This window comes from Triplophysa dalaica, chromosome 16 (assembly GCF_015846415.1).
Source record: "Triplophysa dalaica isolate WHDGS20190420 chromosome 16, ASM1584641v1, whole genome shotgun sequence".
NCBI lineage: Eukaryota > Metazoa > Chordata > Actinopteri > Cypriniformes > Nemacheilidae > Triplophysa > Triplophysa dalaica.
The window spans coordinates 3041775-3061736 of record NC_079557.1 but is presented as its reverse complement, the minus strand read 5'-3'; the positions used below and the strand labels follow the sequence as shown (position 1 = coordinate 3061736).

Sequence of the window (19962 nt, the reverse complement as noted above, 5' to 3'; positions counted from 1 at the left end):
GTTTAACAACTGTTTCTTGTTTTTTTTCTCGTATAAATTCCTTGTAGCTTTATGTATATGCTTGTGTCTACTGTTTTTGTTTACCCCTTGAAAAAGGCTCCATCAGGCAACCCCCAACTCCCAGCGCTGTGGTGTCACATTTTGCACAGGCAAGGATGAACATCTTCAAACATAGTTTTTATTTATTTTTTAGTGAACAAAAGATCTTCTCTGATTGAAACAATGTTCTTTCTTTCTTGCAAAATTCTACAAGCTGCCACGACATTCTAGAGTCCACTGCGTTGGGCGCATTTCAAGGAGGCCTTGCATTCCCGAACCCTGTGCGCTTGTTGACAATCTGGGCTCCTCTCTCTGTGACTCCACGTCTAGGGACGTCTGATGTGGTTTTCTGATACCGTATGGGCCCATATGCAGGTGCTCCTCTCTGTTCATGACTGATCTTCAAGATACCAACTTTAAGGAATGAGTCTGGGACAGTTTCAGTGTGTCCCCCGTGTCAGTCTGACAGTTCTAAACTGAACCCTTGCAGGGCGCTGTGTGATCTTTCACAGAAATGCTAACAACATCGCCCACCGCTCGACACTATCAGCAGCAAAATCTTATGACCTTTGCCCATTTTTGTTTATTTGAACATGTAAAGGCTGGACCTCTCCTGACCATAGTGGGTTTTCCAGAACCTCTTCCGATGGTTAAACACTGAAAGGGCTTTTTGCAGATGTCAGATCTATTGCTCTAAGCCGTTCAGGAGAGATAGAACAGCCCGCATTCCTGCAGCCCACATATGGTTTTTTTTTTTGCTCCGTGTAACCCAAACATATCTGTGGGTGATGTTGAGGGTCTTCAAATGCGAGCTAAGTGGGGAGGGTTCATGTGACCTGTTATAGTTGAACCGACCAGTTTAGTGATTCTTTAACTCAATTATTTAGAATTTACACCCAATGTGCTCAAAGTAAAAAATAGTTAAGCAATAAAGGATGACACACATCAATGTGCCTTTTTGTGTTATCCAAAGGTACTACATACTGTAGTTAAAAGGTTATTTAGGGGGGGGTTAAAACTCCGTAGGTACATTTTCATTGGGCATTATTTAGGTACCACAAGCACCAGCACTAAATTAAATGCTTTTGTTGTGTCTTTATTTTATGTTTACTCATTTATATATTTGATGTAAGTCTTTACATTGGACTTCACCCACTTTCGTCACTTGGTGCACACAGAAAAAAGGTTTGAAAGGACACGGGGTGAGCAAATGTTGAAAAAATCAGTTTATTGTATATAATATTTATTTTGTATTAGTCCATCTTTTATTTTAACTGTTTTTTGGAGAGCGGCCCCTTTAAGTTTCGTCCTTCCGCAAGAAGAAATAGTGCCCGGTTAAACGTTGGTTTCTATGGGTGCTGCGCATTAATACATACAGCACATAGGTAAACAGGTGGTTCCACACCCGTTTCTTCGCTCTGTAAAAAGATTTAACAGTTATCAGGAAACCTTAAATTGCTGCGAAATGTAAATTAAATGACTTTGTTTAAGTCTAAATTAACGTTCGGACAAAACAATATTTTAATGCACAAACAATCACAGTGGAAGATTCAGAAAGAGGTAACGTCAATCGTTTATATGTTGTACGTTGACACGATGAAAACTGATACATCAGTATCTAGAACTATCCATTTTATTATAATAAATGTATATAATTAATAACTTTAATTGATGACGTCCCAAAAACATCATCATACACACAAACTCTGACAAATAGACAGTGCGAGTCGGTCAATAATTGTTTTCCTCAGGATGCACGAGCATTACACCTGTGCTGGTTTGCGCGCGTGCAAAGTCTGCGCGTCGCGGAAAAAAAAGAAAAGTTCCACGGTGACGCGCACCGAGAGTTGCGGCGCGTGTGCGTCTCTCTACTTGTGTCCTGAAGGGCAAATAAGAGAACCGACCTTATTAAGGGAGCACTTACCTCATTCCCGTTTCATATAAATATTCTAGTGTGCATATTACAGTTACGTCATAGCTCATGCGTGTGTCGTGCGTAATAGAAATATAAGGGTCTTGTGTTTGTCAACGCAAACGTCATCGTGGGGTTTTGGTGGGCATGATTTCACTGGTGACCTACAGTATCACGGGATGCGCCGCACAAAGCGAGTCTAACATGCCAGACGGGAGAGACAGGGACCATCAGGACGCACGCAACATCGTTTATTGAGGATATATATATGAGAATATAACCGGATATGTTTTATCTGGATCATAAGGACGTATTGTAACTGGATTCCTGGAATTTTAATGGAAACGAGCCGGTGTAAATAAAATGCGAAACATCCCGGCGCACGCAAACTATTCTGTACATGAACAGATTTATTAGGATTTATTTTAAACACTCACAATGAATGCGACCTTATTTGAGACGGGATATCGTGCACGAGGCTGATCTTAATACTTAATGAGCCTGTTGTTCGTCTTCGTTTGCCTCTAAAACTTCATTTATTTAATTTGGTCCTGGGTTTTGAACGTTCTCGTGAACCATGACACGGACGACGATTGCGCTGTTTTTTGAGAACCTGCTCAGTAAATTGTCGCTGTTTGCGTGTCTGGATTCGGCAGATGTGAAACTTGGGAATAATCATTCATAGAGAAATAGCGACTGGACGTTGGACCGGTTATATCATTTTCGCAACTATTTCTGACTTTTCGTGGTGAACTCAAACAATGGGGATCAACCTGCGAGTTATTCTGGGAATGTTTCAGTTCGTCTCACTTGCTAGAATACCTACACACTGTGCCAAGACCCCGGTAAGAACATCATGCTTTAATAATCATTATCCTATTATGTTAAAATTATCATCCTTTTATGTTTCAAAACACATGATCCTATTGTGTAAAAAGACAGATTAACACATATTACACTAATAATGCAATAATAAAAACAGCAACGTATGGACAGCTCAACAAAACAACTATATATAGACAACTTTTATATTTTACTCTTTCAAGCATTATTCAAGCCTTAGATTAATTTCAAAACTTTGATTTATTATTTTATTACCCACTTAACAAGTAGGCCCTATGCTAATATAGCATACTGAGAAATATTGCTTGTGAAATGCATTTTATAGAGCTCACAGCTCTCTTCTTAGCATTTACGAGTTTTCATGTTGAAATAACCTGACGGTCGTTGACGTTTGGCATGATGGCAAAGGTGTTCAAGCCCTACAGACTTAAACCTAGTATATCATTATCTTTTTCCTTTTGTAGTGGAAGTATGCTCTCTTTAATATGTCCGAGAGAACTCATGTCACTGTTTAAAACCCACGAGCATTTCTTTGATACCAAATATTTGGGGGCGTGGCCAATATGTTTGCGTAATTATTAATATAAATTAGTAATTGTGATATTATGCCTTATCATGTGATGGTGATCATATTTCATAAATGCATTATAGGATGGGATGTAACTGTAGTATTTAAAGAATAAAAACATATTTTGAAATGTTTTACTTTAATTTATAGATGCATTATTTTTATTACATTATAAGAAACTGTAATCTTTTTTCTGGGTCTCAGTGTGACGCACGTATTTCCTACGATTGTTTGTTGTTACTTGCAGACATTTTTGTCAACATTACTGGAACCAGACCAGTATATGACACCTATTATGAGCTAAATCATGGTTATGAGTTGTAAAATATAAAAAGCAGAAGGCTAGCATTGGCTCTGTCTGCGTTTTTGTGAGCGGTGGGTGTATGTGGCCGGTCTACGTGTGGCCGGAGCTGTGCGTTATGGATGCATATTATCAGTCTTCATAATGATGCAGCCTATCAACGCACAAATGTCATCATCTGTCCCCTTCTGTTTAGAGACAAATCTTGGTGTGCATCCTAAACTTGATCACCTTCAAATGTCTTACCCTGTGACCTCTCTCTCTCTCTCTCTCTCTCTCTCTCTCTCTCTCTCTCTCTCTCTCTCTCTCTCTCTCTCCCTCTCTCACACACACATGCAAGTTGGTACCTGCTGCCACATGTATACATCACAGGAACTAAACAACAATATCTGATCACGATCATGATCTGCATGTTAAGCATGTACAGTGCGGGTCCAAAAAAATGTTTAGCTTTAGCTTTAATGACAGCATGCATTCTAGCTGGCATGGACTCCAAAAGTTTGTGCAAACCTGATCGCAATCCCAGCATATGTTTTTAATATTGATGGTCTCATATAGACTTCCGCAGTAAACATAGCTGGGTTTTTTCTAAAGGATAGAAAGAGTGAGAACTAGAAGTCAGTACTAATCGGTCGGGTGTTGAAGGAAGAGATGTGTTTTCAGCCAATTCTTAAAGCTGGCTACAGAATATGCTGATCTTTTAGCAGGGGCCAGATCATTCCACAAATGTGGAACAGATCCACATTTGTGGAATGATATGGATGTGGCGGGTTCATAAGTATGTATTAGCGACTGAAGTTATGGGGATGCCAAACCAGTGGTTTTGTAGAGCATGAGCAGAGCTTTGAATAGGATGCGAGCGACTATAGAGAGCAAATGTAACTTAATGAAGAGAGGAGTGACGTCGGCTCTCTTCGGTTCATTGAAGACCACTCTTGCCGCTATGGTTTAGCTTAGTTGAACAAACCCAGTTATCGTTGTGGTCTCAGAGTTGTGAAGCCCACTGTAAATCTGATTTAATCTGATCTAGCCAGTGTTTGATACCTGTACTTTAGTTTAAACCTTGGATGAATTCTCAGACGGCAGATTGACCTCACAGGCTGCAGGTGGAGGGGATTGTGGCGGGAGAGCAGAGCAGCCGAACTGATGACTGGTGCTTAAACTCGAGGGCTTTTAGTTGGAGAGGGCTGACGCAGCCAAATCAAGCCAACTGCTACTGCACAGAAAAACTGGCAACGCTGAGATTTCAAGTGTGTTTCAGAGAAAGAAAGTGATAGGTAATGTGTGTGTGCCAATGGCCTTTGCCAGCACTGAACCTGGCAGCAGTATTTCACAATGGCACAGAGGCAGGAGGTCTATCAAGAAGCGACTGACTGCACTCTCTATTGCAACACTGCAAAATATGACTTTCTAACTTAGTCTTTTTTTTTTGTTTTCTAGTAAAAATGTCTACAAATTCTTGAAGCAAGATGCATTTTCTTGATAAGCAAAATGACCCTCAGAAAATAAGTCTTGTTTTAAGCACAAAATCACTGAAATTTCATTTATTTTACTAAAAACAAGCAATAAAATCTGCCAATGGGGTAATGAAAATAATCTTGAATTAAGGTTAACCTTTTTCTTAGTCACTCACTTAGTAACCTCACTAACCTTCACTTAGTCACTGGCCGATTTATTCCTTGTTTTAAGCACAAATTCACTTAAATTTCATATTTTTTTACTAAAAACAATACTTATTTTCTAAGGTCAGTTTGCTTATCAAGAAAATGCTTCTTGATTCAAGTATGTTTAGACATTTTACCTGAAAACAAGAGAAGAAGACTAAGTAAGAAAAGCATTTTTTGCAGTGAACACAAGCTCCAGAACAACCTCAATTCCCGTGCAGTGCAACAAAAATATGGTTTAATAAACACACTTATTTCTTTTTTTGTCAATATGCTAGGGTGAAAGCTTAAATATTGTATATAGTCACACATGCACGTAGAACTTCCCACACAGTCTCATTAGGAAGCACGTGTGTGTCATTTGCACGGTGGTGCAAAGTCTACTCTCCCTCAGCAGTGACCTTGTTCCATGTGCGTACCCCGCTGTATGGGGCGTGTTTGTGTACTCATTGCCATCTTTATGCTCATCTTGCACAAATCCACACTCAGCTGATTGAGAAAAACAACAATGTATATGTTTCCAACCTTATATTGTTAAAGACGGAATAAGCCATTGATTTGACTTTCACACAGCCAAACATACGCTTTTGTTATTGTCCCTGCTGTGTGTTTTGTCTGACGCTGTGTCTTTGTGTTCTTTCCTCTAGTCAGACCACTGGAAGCCGACAGAAGACCACAGATCTGGCGAAGGTATTGACGTTTGCTTTACGTATACTCGCATTCATGTCTTTATTGTTCTGTCTACATTGTTTTTGTCAAATTTAAGAGAGAACTATATAATTTAAGTTCTGGTCCTGAATGCTGATTGGTCAATACAAAATTCCACCAGTGCAAAAATGAACAACATTGTGATCCATAAAAGCAACTGAAGAAGGCACTAAAGTGCATGAAATGTTATGTTTATAGTCATATCGAGAAGGCCTAACAGTAACTAGTTTGCATCCAAAATAATGTTAAATTTAAGGTTTATCAGACCATCATTTTTGGGTTTCTTAAGGACCAGTATGCAGATAATTCACTTCAGAACAAAGAAAAATAATAATAAAATGATTTTCTTCTCTTCTCTTAAAACGCTCATATTATGGTTTGATATAAAATAACTCTTCTTGGTTATTTATATTTCAGAGTTTTTCCCTTACTTTTGTAATTTCTGGCTCTTTTAGTGGTGAGGTGGTTGGATGTCTATCAGAAAAGCGCCTGTCATCCCAGAGAGACGCTGGTGGAGGTTTGGCAGGAGTTTCCGTGGGAGACGCATCACCTTTTCTTGCCGTCGTGTGTAACATTGCGCCGCTGTGGAGGCTGTTGCTCCGATGAAGCGCTGGAGTGTGTGCCGTCAAAGACACACACACTCGTTATGGAGGTAAACACACATATATCACACAAACACATTGAACCAATGCTTGTCATGGACACTCTTACCACATGTACACATGTACTGCACGCATGCACATCAGATAAACATCGTACACACAAAGTGTTTATAAATGGTCAGTTTTGATACATACCTTCACATAAAACTTTGTATATATATATATATATATTGTTACACTTACCTCCAAGATTGTAATGTGTCTCACATACTGTATATGATCATGTATATTTTGTATAAGTCAAAACTCACATTCCATACACATGCAACATGGATAGACCGACAACCCACTTATCAACCGCATACCTCACATTGCTTATCATGTGCAACACCACACAGCTTGACCCTATATAAACAAATGCATATCCGTTCTGTCTTCAAAGATGTAATCAGATATAAGCAAGCTGCATATATATGACATTAACTATGTTGAAGGGATACTTTCCTAGCAAATCAAAATTTCCCCATGTTAAACTCATCCTCAAGGCATCCTAACTAAATATGGTTTTCTTCCTGAAGAATAATGCAGTCGGAGTTATAAGTTCCCGCCAGAGTAGACGCTATCATATTGAAACAAAACGAAAAATGCATTATCCTCACCGGAACTTACGACATGCCTGCTTCATCTTCCGAAAAAAAAACAAGTCTCTGGTCACGCGCGTTGGAGAAGCTAGACATCAACGTTAATAGCCTTGTTAATATGGATATTTAAACAAAGGCATCGATTCGCTTCAAAAGACCTTTGTTAAGACCACGGAGCCGTGTCCAGCAGTTCTTTGATCGATGGATACACTTTTTGGAGCTTCAAAAAGTCAACACCCATTCACGTCAAGTCAACTTTATTTATGTTGCGCTTTTTACAATTTTCATTGTTACAGAGCAGCTGTACATGAAACTAATTAAATATAAGCAAAGCATTAAAGTGATACAAGTTAAAACAAAAGAAGTGAACACACACGGAATACAGACACGCACACAGGTTCATACACACCCACAGCATAAAACACATGTCCACACGCACTGACACACACGCACGCACAGAGAAGCACAAGTTTAAGACAAAAGAGAGATTTCACTTCCATTCTACTGCTTAGAAGTAAAATGATATGTGATATTATAACTCCGACTGCATTATTCATCAAGAAGACAACCATATTCAGTCAGGATCCCTTGAGGGTGAGTAAAACAAGGGGGAATTTTGATTTGCAAGTAAAATACACACTGTGCAAGGGGCGATCATACTCACACAAATCTAAATGCTCAGTATGGGGGAAAAACAACTAGACACACACACGGGACACACAGCATGGGTATACATATTCAGAGTGGATGGATTGAGTCTCTAGTGTAATGGATCGAGTTAGATCCTGGTCACGTACTGTATAGAGAGATTGAAGGATAAAAGATTGAGTCATTACTATGCAGAACAGATTGTTTGTGTGTGTGTGTAATCACTGACTCCTAACCACAATGCTTGTATTCTACAGCTCATGAGGACCTCGTATATGAAGCATGAACTGGTGGAGCTGCCCTTTACAGAACACAACCAGTGTGAATGCAGGTAAGACACACAGGCGGGTACACACACACACAAGCATGGGATGTACCATAGAATATACCATAACACACAATTATCTTTATGCAGACATACATTGACGCACACCCTTTACCCGTTAGATTATTATTCTTTGCCGTGAACATCGCCTACTTTAAAGAATTAAGCGTTTAGTCGATCGTGATGAATTCTTATCGCAACCTTTGTAAACACGACAGCTTACTTTTTACATCAGGCGGCTTTGTGTTACCGTTAAAGAACAGTCAGTGGGCATGATGTCTAAGACTACCCTCAACCTTTATTAAAACCTATACTCTAAAACCAAGTCTTGACCCTCCAACTGACCTTTTAAAGGGGTCTCAGAAAGTGAGAACCGGACAAAATGTCCTCATTTTACTCTTTAGCCCTTCTCACTCCGCTGGTCTAAAACTCAAACTGCTCTTCACAAAGATAGATGTACATGTACATAAATAGTCTCTTCCTCAGCATACTTTAGCTTTATTCTTAAAAGAAAAGGTTTAGAAAATGTTCAAATTTACTCTACTATTCATCTATTTTACATTTGTGGTCTTGTCAGATTTAGTGCACTTCTGAACGTAGTTTTGTGTGTTGCAAACACACACCTTTCCGAGACCTCACGCTTTCAAAACTCCCACACAACACACACATGCACTTCCACCCTGTTTGTCACAGGGGGATGACAGCATCTCCCGATGGAGTTCTTCCTGTGCGCAGTCACAGAAAGATACGACCCCGGCAAACCTTGGCAGTCTTCCGAGCTGTCAACATCAGCTCTTTATCGGGTCATTGTGAGGTTCTCCTCAAAAACCCTTTCAGAGTTTGGGGGTCCGGATAAGGGCAAGAGGTGAAGCCAAGCATTCGGCAAGAGCATTTACATGCGGCCGTCCCTCTGTCCCGGCTTTGTATGACTGATCTGCTCCATACAGATTGAACTCACAACAGCAGGCATCCCATTGACCAACCCTGAGTTACTTAAACACCCACGCTGACTGCACAGTCAGGCATCCAGCCAAACATATAAACCATGTTTACATGCATCAAAACAGATTATTGTGCTTAATTATGTTAATTATATAATTATATAAATCATGCTTTAAAACCGCTTAAAATATTATCTTATGGTAAATGTGTTAATAGTCAATCACAAACTGGGATAATAAACAGTCTTTTCCTCTTCCACAGAGTCACAGCGTGTTTCTCAGAAGGACCCATGACATACGTTTTTGTTAGAGGTTGTTGCCAGGGTGTTGCTATGCTGTTCCTAAAGTGTTCTGGTTTCTGGGTAGCTGTGCTTATTTGTCGCAAAGGTGTTACTTACTGGGCCAAGTCATAAGAGTCTAGAAGTCTGCATTAAAATGAAAGTTGCAATGTTGTTTTCTTCTAAAATAGAGATGTTTTGTGAAGTGTTATGTTTTCAGACGTAAGAAAAATGTTGGGTGGGGCTTGATTTGCTCTTTAGGGAATTGATTGGAAGTTTGAAGCGTTGTGATTGGACAGACAACATAGTCCTGCGCTCCGGCCGAGATTTGCACCATGCAAAGATGTCGTCTGTAGGTTAAGGGGAAGTTTATGAAGGCACATGAATAAAATAGAATGGTGACTTTTATTAAATGCTTAAATTATAACAAAACATATACAAAATATTTTCACACAACTTGCAGTATCATGTCAGTAGCACAAAAGTTTGTTACTTGAGGGGATTGTTCACCCAAAAGTGAAAGCTCTTTATAGAAGATATTTTGACAAACTTGGGAACCAAACAACTTTGACTTCCATTGTATGGACACAAAACATTTCTGAAAATATCTTCTTTTGTGTTGCACAGAAAAATGAGTCATGAACAGGTTTTAAACGGGGGTGAAAGATAAAGACAGAATCTCTATTTTCTATGGACTTGTGTAATACTAGAAGTATGGTCACTTTTTAGAGTATGGCTTTGTGTGAAAAAACGGATCTTTCTTTGATTGCATATTTGATTGTTATTTAACTCTTACTTTTTGCTTTTCTTTACAGGCTTAAAGAACATTTTTATGCAGCACCAACCAGGTAAAGTCCAGTTTTATATGTTTGTGTGAATCTATATGTGTGTAAGGGCAAGAGATGAAGGTTCCGCAAATGATGTTATGAGGTGGCTACAGTGTAAACAGCATTTGCCTTCTCTTCCCTTTGCCCCACTGTGCACAAACACACACATTAACTCCATGGAGATGTTTGCATGCTGGGTTAATTGTGTGTGAAAGGCAGAAGGGTTATTTCAGTCTGCCCTACTCTGATAATGGTTTACTATGGTGTCAAACTGAACAGCAACCATTTTCTCCAAACATCTGGGTTATGGTCCTGGCCATGATGCTACTGTAGCCATGTACCTATAATTGACTGTATTTGGGCTTTAATTGTAGGTGTTGGGGTCTTTAACCTGTTGCAGGAGATGCATCCATCATTTTTTTTAAAACCACAAACTGTGAGAGGAGCACTTAGGGGTTTGTTCAAATACCCTTAACATACATCTCTAGATTTTAGCAGGTTCCTCTTGGGATTGTAGTGTCCTCATCACTGCATTTACAAACTCTAAACTACGCTGTTATCAGAACTGTGATGAGACAGTAGTCACAGACAGTAGTTCAATCAAATGAATCCATTGGGCTGGAATGTGTTAATTTGGCATCTTAGATGAATCTTCCCCAAGTTCACACTTCCTTATGTTGTGAAATTTTTGTAAAAATATAGGAAGAAGCTTGTTGTCACAATGCCAAGGGGTTGTGGATGGTTGCCAGAGCGTTGCTGAGTGAGTTTAAGGGCATTGCTATGTGGTTGCCAAGGTGTCGCTAGGTGGTCGCTTATCGGCCAAGTTAAAGTAGCGTCAAGTGTCTGATTTTCTGTGGTTATATCTTTAAAAAACAAGAAAATCATTAAATAAAAGTGATGTTGGAGCTACAACTTCATTGATAGGGGTTGTTTATGTATGAAACTTAGAAAGGCCTGTGATTGTATGTTTTTCTATGCTAAATAGTTCATTCTGACTTCTAAGAGACCCATTTAAATACTTTGTGTGTGCGTCTGTGTTTGTTGTCTTGCTGCCCAACGTCTTGCAATGTTGGAAGGGAGTCAAAATCTCTCTTTTGTTGGGAAAGGGAACAGAACATTTATTTTATTGCTTAATTAGGCCACTGGCCCCTAAGGAGCTCCAAACAGAAAGAGGCGAAGAAATCACACGAATTCAGATGTAATAAAGTCATCTCTAGATCTAAAATATCTCTTAATTAAAAATATGAATTGTTACAATTACATTTATGTGATCATAGTGTGTGTAACACATAACTTGGTTGGTGTGCAATTATGAATATACAGAGCTTTAAAGGAGTAGTTCGTCATCATTTAGGCCTACTCACCCTCTTGTCATTTCAAACCTGATTGACTTTCTTTCTTCCGCAGAACACGAAAGATATTTTGAAGAATGTTGTTAACAGCTCCCATTCACTTGCATTGGTTACAATAGAAGTGAATGGGGGGCTCTGCTGTTCTGTTCTGTTACCAGCATTTTTTTTCTTTTGTGTTCTGCAGAAGAAATAAAGTCATACAGGTTTGAAATGACGTGTAAATGATGACAGAATTTTCATTTTGAAGGTGAACTACTAAGTTTAACTCACACATTTCATTCATTATTGATTTTTATAACTTTATCCTGTTTTTCAGGCAAGGCCCACAGACCACTAGACGTGGCAGAAAGCATCAAAAAGGAAAACCAAAGCGAAAGAAACACATGGAAATTATGCTGACGTATGTCTTTGTGATATTTTGGTACCAAATGGTAGTTTGTACATTTTGATACATGTTTGTTATTGTAGTGCAATTGATATATGTTGGACAGTAGCAGTTTATCTAGATAATATGAATTTGTTTAACATTATTTACTTCGATCTGTCACAATAAAGTAAAAATGTACAGAAGCCCATGGATGTGAAAACTGAAAATGCTTGAAATCCGTTCTGTACGTGGCAAACTACACGTGTTCTCAAGCCACACTGACTTCCACACAGACAACAATTAATCTTTCTGCTTGACGGGAAAGAATTCAACCGTTTTCTATTCTGCTTTCACGTCTTCCTCATTAATATTATGTGAGCGCAAGTGAAGGGCGCTTCTTTTGGACCATCTCTCCCACTCTGCTATCCATCATCCACTCCTCCATAGACGGAGTCAATGGCAGGTGTGAAATCAGGCTAATTTGCCAGCCAGAACGCCCCTCCCTCGCCTCCGCACCGCCTCTATCAGCCTCTTAATGCACTTCCTCACACAAAGATTGATTCTTCTTACTTAATTAACTCTCAGCTATACAATTCTCTCAAGTTCTGGTGATGTTAGAAAAGGATTGTAGAAGTGGCCCCATTAGCTGTTGGTGATGTCACAAATGAGATATCAAAGAGCAAATGGCCACAGACGCTATCCAGAGTATCGCTGGTGTCGTCCTGAAGAACATCAGTGCCGGTTCGTGCTCAGAATGCATTAAGAGGCTTTCTTACCTCCTACTGATTTTAATTTTAGAATGTAAAGTTGCAGGCTAATGATTGTATGGATTTGCTCTTTGTTCGTGGTCAAGGTTTTACATAATTCACTCAGAAACAGCTTTGTGTAAACCTGCAGCTCATGATCGGAATTGCATTCCTTAATCACTCCAAGGCTTTTTCTTATTTGATTTTAAGCTTTAAGTCACCTTAGGATATGTTTTCGCACCTTAAAAAAGGGACAAATATATGAAGTCATCATTTACTCAACCTCATGCTAACAGAAAACTAAATGTTAGATAAGATGAAATATCTATGCTTATTACTTAATAACAGCATAGTTTGTCCCTCTCGTGCCAACAGGACACCTGTGCCAACTACACCCCCTCCTCCTCCTCCGCCCCCCACCCTTCCGCCTAGCTCCGCCCCTCCACCACCTGGAAGAGAGGCGTGTCCGCCGTGCCCCTCACGCAGGATGACATCACATCCTCCTACATGCGAGTGCAGTTGCAGCTTGAGGGAGGTGAGCTGCAAAAAGAGAGGAAAGACACTGAACCTTCACAGCTGCCGGTAAACACACACACACAAGCACCTATACTGAGCCGAACGATTTATGCAAATGCAGCTCAATGTGCTAAAAATATCCTCTCATACACAATGGCATGCCCTCGATTTCAGATTTTATTACACACAATCGCATTGCAGTGTATTTATACACAAACAATGGACACGTCATTCATAATACAACCACACTTATAATATAATATAATATATATTTTCGTATCTTCTTAAAAAAGAATTGAACTTTCTACATATTTTATGATGTTTATTAGTCATTTAAGCTCTTAAATCAAACGGTTTTTAATATCATAACACATAAATTCTAATAAGTGCACAAAGGGATGCATTATTCTATTATGTGTTCTTGTATTTTGTTATATTGTTATGCTGTGTGCCATAGGCATATTCAATATATCACATATATGACACAATTGATCACTAAAATATTGTTTTTGCTCATCACATCATTTTCGTGGTGCTTTCTATAATACATTTGGATTTTTTTAAGTACTAATCTCTTTCTTTTATTTCTTTCAGATGTGAGACCCAAAGTGAATAATGAAATCAAACCTCCCTCATAATCCATCTTTTAAACATTGCACAGCTTTGAGGAGGTCAAAAGTTCGCTTATTCTTTTATCACCGAGTCTAAAGTTTGGGTCTTGCCCAGAATAAGGGTTTGCGTTCCGGAATGTACCACAAACCCTCCCCCGTGCGCTCCCCCGGGTCCAACACACAATTGCGGCAGTATTTGATGCGTATACACAACTCCCAGTACATCCATATCTGTTCTGAGGGATCGTTTTTTTTCCACAACAGCCAATACAAATGTTTTATTCTGCTACATTTTGATGATACTTCAAAACCCATTGAGACTGTGTGATGGGCTGATGATCGCTGTGCGTGCACAGTGGGTGAAGCTTATCGCCGGATAAGAGGGATGTTTAGCACTGAGGAGGTGGACTTTGGGGTTTCTTGTGAGCTTTATCCAAAACCTTTCAGCTTCGAGATGGACCATCCTCGAACTGGGAATTGTGGATTTTTTTCAGCCTCCTGGGATGGACCTAGACTGAGAATGAATGGACGCAGGCACGGACGGCCAGCTAGTGTGATGCTAATAGGGATGAGCACTCTGAGAACCTCCAAAGAAAAACGGACGTTTCTAACCCAACTACTTAATGTGGAGAGTTTTTGAGAGGATGGATGTTGACAAACCTTTAACGTTAAGAGATCTCAAGTGTCTCGCCACACAAACCGAGTGTCTCATCATTAAAACGTTCCTGAAGTCTCATCCGACTGGACGGATGGGCGATAAAACGGATGGACGGGTGTCTGTGTGGTCTCCGTAGTGAATAATGAGGATTTGTGCGTCTATCCTAATTTATTCCTGGCCACTATAAGTCCATAATGTGGCTTCACAGACTGTATCAATGAGTCTTTTTGTGTTTGTTTGATTTGCTTTTTGTTCAGCTCCTTCCTTTCGGGATTTGAAAGCTTTTCCCACTGACTGCCAGTGAGCGGAATGCCAATCGTATAGAAATCTGGCGATATTCCATTGATGCTCACACACACATTTTTCTCTCTCTCTCTCTCTCTCTCTCTCTCTCCCACACCCTCAGTCACACCCTTTCTCTTTATCCCCTTCACTTTATTTGTCTTTTTTCCACCCTGCCTTTCTCTCTCTCCACACACACACACACACGCGCGCAAACACACACACACACCCGCAAACACACACACAAAGGCAAACAGGTAAATATAAGCTTTTCTGTGTCGATACTGAAAGAAGAATTTATTTTATCTATTTCATTCAATTGTTTTGTAAAGAATACTAATGTTATCGTAGTCCACTTAAAGAATGTTTCTTTGCTTATCTCTGCTAATCTCACCTATAAAATAAGGCTGGGTAGAAAAGGGAAATACTCATTCTGCGTGCGTTATGGTGGTCGTAACCATCTGACGGTTTTGGGAGTATGACATATTTATTTTTTTATATGGAATTGCATTTTATATTATGCTTTGCGATGTTTCTTTGTCGTCTTTCAGAAGCATTATTCTGCTATAGCTGCGATCATTTGAGATACATTAGTATTTCGGCTGGATTTCTTCAGATTCGTACAGCTAGGATGTAGCTTTCAGTCAACATTGAGGATGGTGAGGTTCAATGGACCAGCTGGAGCCTACAAAGGTGAATGAATTGCTTTGAATTTAACCAAACACACTTTCCACCTTATGTGTAGCATTATTGACTGAAATATGAGGATATACACACTTTAAGTGACTATAAGAGATTTTTAGACTATGTGTTGAATACTTTCATGCAATAATGAATAATGTAAACTATCAAGATCACTAGCACTAGGAATTTCATCTGGTTTGTTAGTCAACAAGTAACAGATTTGGCAATGTGACATATTGTTGAATGAAACCGGAAATTATTTTATTCATTAGGATTGGATGGTGAAAAGCAGATGTTTCATATCAGAGCAGAGCTACATTTGCGTTTCCCGTAGTCAGATTCAAGGTTAAAGAGATCATTTACTCATCCTCATGTCATTTCAAACCTGCAGATCACAATGGAAGACATTTTTAAGAACATTGGTAACTTTGGACTTAACATGTGTGGACACAAAAGCACTGAGACATTTCTCAAAATATCTTCTCCATATACAGATTTTGAAGGACTTGAGGGTGAATAAATAATGACAAAAATGTTATTTTTGAGTAAACAGCTAGAAGAGGTGATTTCATCAGAAAAGAGAAGTTGTTTGACGGTAGAGTTGTTTCCATTTGATGAAAGATCAGGAAATGTGTGTTCAGAAAGCTAATAGGGTCAATTTAATTTCATTGTGATGTCAAAGTTTTAGTTTTTTTTGTAGTTTGGTCAATGTTCAGTGTCCTTATATATGATGACAGGCTTTTATCGCTGCTGTAAAATGTTCTGTGTGAAATATCCTGCGCTATAAACGTAGCATTCTCTCAACAGTAACATGTATCAACTACCTCTGTGTCGGTGTACAGTTCATGTAATGAAAACTATCACGGAAAATATACACAAAACCCATATGATATGAATGTACCTGCAAAACGTCAGTGTTTCCGGCCTCTTCTCTGTAAAACCATTCCTGAATCCTGTCGCGTTGTTTGGATAATTTGTGTGTTCTTATGTATCTGTCATATGTATCCAGATATAACAACAGAGTTCATCAGAAACCAATATATACCACAGTCTATACACAATATTATAAGCTTTGAGTGTTTGAACATTATTAATGGTTATTGCTGCTATACCATCTGTGCCCAATTCTCCCACTTGTGAACGTGTGTAAAATATTTGTTACAGAGAGACATAACCATTCCTGCTTTATGTCTTCAGTGTGTGTAAATGCAAACCTAGATCTGATCACACCCATATAGTATAAAAACACAACAGCCATAAAGCAATGTGCTATATATTAATATAAATAAAGTGAAATGAGTTATTTTTGAGAAAGATTTGTGATGAATTTGGTGATTCTGAAAACATCCTTTGTCAAAATGTACAATAACAGTGCCTGTGTTTCGGTCACATTTCACTCTAAATTTTCTGCAACATAAAGGAATAAAGCGGGTTCATAAAAATGTATTGTGACATTTTGTATCATGAGATTGTTTTAGTGACTAATTAAGCACATTACCATAAATCTCAATACTGAACATAATAATAAAGAAAATAATATAATATTTTGTATTAATTTATGTATTACATCAACTAAATATGAAAACCATTGAGAATAATGCAATTTCAAAACAGTCCACAAAACTTGTTAAAAATGGTGCAAATTAAAAAAACAAAAAAAACATATTTTTACCTTTACTTTCAGAGTTAAATGTGACCTATACATGTTTCCATACGAATCCCCATTACTGTGCTAATGTGGTTCACGGTTTGATGACCTAAAGGGATATTTAACCAAAAATTTACTCAAACTCAGATTGTTTCCAACCTGTCTAAAGGTCTTTATATTTGGAAGAATGTCAGATCTCATTCCCCCTGTACTGCCATAGTAGGAAAAAATAAAAACTATGGGAGTAAGTGGGGTATGAGATCTGACATTCTTCCCGTGTGTTCAGCAGAACAAAGACATTTATACAGGTTTGAAACAATCTTAGCTTGAGTAAATAAATGATAATAGAAATTTTACCTTTGGGTGAACTGTCTCTTCAACCTTGGTTTGTGACTGTAGTAACCATTCAGTATATGGTATAAACTAAACACATATATCACCCTGTTCTGCTGGATGTTCTGTCAATTCATCCTCCCTGTTCTGTCAATCCCTCCCTCTTCTCTCTCTTTTCCTGTCGTTTAACAGTAATGAAAGACAAACACTGTGATAATTATCACCTTCGCTGGGAGGTACAGGGAGAGGGGATACCATGACTGTAATGATGTGAGAAATAATATTATGTCTTCCTCCCCTCTCTCTCTCACCGCTGCTGAGTCAGACTCACACACACACACACACACACACACACAGAGAGAGAGGCTGTGAGCTACTGCTACCTGCCCAGCGCCTGTCCTCAATACATCACAGATCTCGTCTGTTGTGTTCTTCTTGCATTGTCTCGTATCCATACAACCTCATTTTATCGACTTAGTGGTCCGATATGTCTGATATACACAAGATTCCCTTTTGCATTCAATTATCAGCCGATACACATTAGGTCCACGGTAGAGCCAAATGAAGATTTTTATTGCACCCTGCTGGCTGAGAGTTTTGTAAAGGTCAGTTTTTATCATCAGATTAATACCTGCCATGTGACGTTCTGCATTAACAGAGCGCCATACATCTGATTCCTGTGACATTATCAAATAATAGGACATCCTCACCTGCAGCCCGTGAGATGCTGTAGTTCTCATATAAATATTTCACAGCATATTTGATGACTGTGCTTGATGCAGTGAGGTCGTGACTGCGTACGCGTCTGTCAGTGCGAATGCGTCAGTGTGGTCTTTTTTGAGCCCGTTAGAGCTTCTCCGAGGTAAACGTGGGTCCATGTTGTCTCATTCTGGAGCTTATGCTGGCCTACCTGTCTGTCAGGGCTGAGCGCCAGGACTAAATTTAGCATCCGCTCACAAGATCATGAAAAAGGAGGAGAGGGAGAGAGATGGAGAATGACTCATCTGTCCAGAAACTGGCATATATTTCAGTAACACTTTCCAGCATCTTTTCCTCCCTCATTTCATATAGAAACGCTAATCTGCCAAATACAAAATGGCTCTCTTGTCATCTCCCAAGCCGTTTTGTATCACAGGGCCTCCCTCTTCCTCTCTCAAACTCGCCCTTTTTTCATTTCCAGCTAAAAACACAACCCTGTGTTATTTTTCCAGATCAGTGCGTTTGTGTCCAAAGTGGCGGCCGCGATAAAACATCAGTCATGTTTACACGGTGTGTCTTTGTTGAAGCAGCTGTGTTCCAGCAGGTCTGGATGCTATCTGGACAACACGAATATGTGTGTGTTGTGATGTTATCAGGGAGAGACGACGACATTGTCTGAGGGCAGCCTGTGTGTCTGTGAGACAGGATGAGTCGAGAGACAGTAAGTGTCTGTAAATGAGAAAGAAAAATGTACGTTTTTAAAGCTGGGATCACATCATCATGTACTTTTTTTTAATATAAAACCTCTGAATGTGCTTTCAAAAGCATGTATGTTTGCATGGTTCAAATTTGTTTCTTGAGCATTTGTCCTCAGAGGAAACACTGATGGTATTGATTCATGCGGTAAAAAGCTGTGTCATCAGTCCCTTTAGACACACACACAAAAATTCTGGAAAAGGCAGATGTTAAGATACAGAGTTTGTTGGTTTCAAAGTGAGCTGTACTGATCCACACCTAGCAGATAAAGACTAAAAAAAGCTTGTACACTGTGAGGACATCAAAACAGAGTTGACATGCTGCTTCGTGTTGAGTTGTGTGAATGACCAACTAACCAAATAAATAAATGCAAAATCTATGTTTTCAAAAGTCTAAATTTTAGAGCACTTCATACTACTTCCGGTTTACGGAGATGCTGATTTCATTTCATAGAAGGACTTGGCGCCTGCCCACACTGCCAAAGGTACCAAAAGCTGGTTCAATGACCAGGAACTGTGCCTGATTGGCCAGCAAACCCGCCTGACCTGAACCCCACAGAGAATCTATTATTGTCAAGAGGAAGATGAGAAACACCAGACCTAACAATGCAGATGACCTGAAGGCCGCTATCAAAGCAAACTGGGCTTCCATTACACCTGAGCACAGGCTGATGCCTCCATGCAACGCCACATTGATGCAGTAATTCATGCAAAAGGAGGCCCAACTAAATATTAAGTGCATAGAAATGAACAAACGTTTCAGAAGCATGACACTTCTGTTTAAAATATGCTTTTTTTGATGAACTTGGGTAATATTCAGATTTTCTGAGACATTGAATTTTGGGTTTTCATTATCAAAATTTCAAGAAATAAAGGCTTGTCATATTTAACTATGTGTAATGGATCTATATAATATTTGGGTTTCACTTTCTGAAATGAGTTACAGATTGACCTTCTTCACGATATTCAAATTTTCTAAGAATTAATTAAGAATAAGCTAACAAAATATTTCAA

General features: G+C 39.1%; 1 protein-coding gene across 4 annotated transcripts; it reads left to right on the top strand.

Annotated features, from left to right (window-relative positions):
• The first annotated feature begins 1441 nt into the window (after positions 1–1441).
• vegfba (vascular endothelial growth factor Ba) lies at positions 1442–19684 on the top strand. 4 transcript variants are annotated; one of them, XR_008909280.1, is made up of 9 exons: positions 1777–2796; positions 5975–6017; positions 6491–6687; positions 8184–8257; positions 10286–10318; positions 11966–12049; positions 13138–13344; positions 13873–15522; positions 19403–19684. XR_008909280.1 is itself a non-coding variant. In XM_056770011.1 (8 exons), exons 1-8 carry the CDS (start codon positions 1516–1518, stop codon positions 13892–13894), a joined length of 744 nt encoding a protein of 247 aa, XP_056625989.1. In that variant the 5' UTR covers positions 1442–1515; the 3' UTR covers positions 13895–16827. The 4 variants fall into 4 exon arrangements, 2 of the variants coding, with proteins under 2 accessions (XP_056625989.1, XP_056625988.1); XR_008909279.1 differs by lacking the exon at positions 19403–19684 and adding an exon at positions 18798–18984; XM_056770011.1 differs by lacking the exons at positions 1777–2796; positions 19403–19684 and adding an exon at positions 1442–1599 and having other exon boundaries at positions 13873–16827.
• The last annotated feature ends 278 nt before the right edge of the window (positions 19685–19962 follow it).

Bases quoted from the DNA above. Each gene is read 5' to 3' on its own strand.
- vegfba (XM_056770011.1), top strand. From the start codon at position 1,516: ATGACTTTGTTTAAGTCTAAATTAACGTTCGGACAAAACAATATTTTA. The intron at 1,600-5,974 runs GTAACGTCAATC...TCTTTCCTCTAG, and splicing joins AGTGGAAGATTCAGAAAGAG to TCAGACCACTGGAAGCCGAC. The intron at 10,319-11,965 runs GTAAAGTCCAGT...CCTGTTTTTCAG, and splicing joins TTTTATGCAGCACCAACCAG to GCAAGGCCCACAGACCACTA.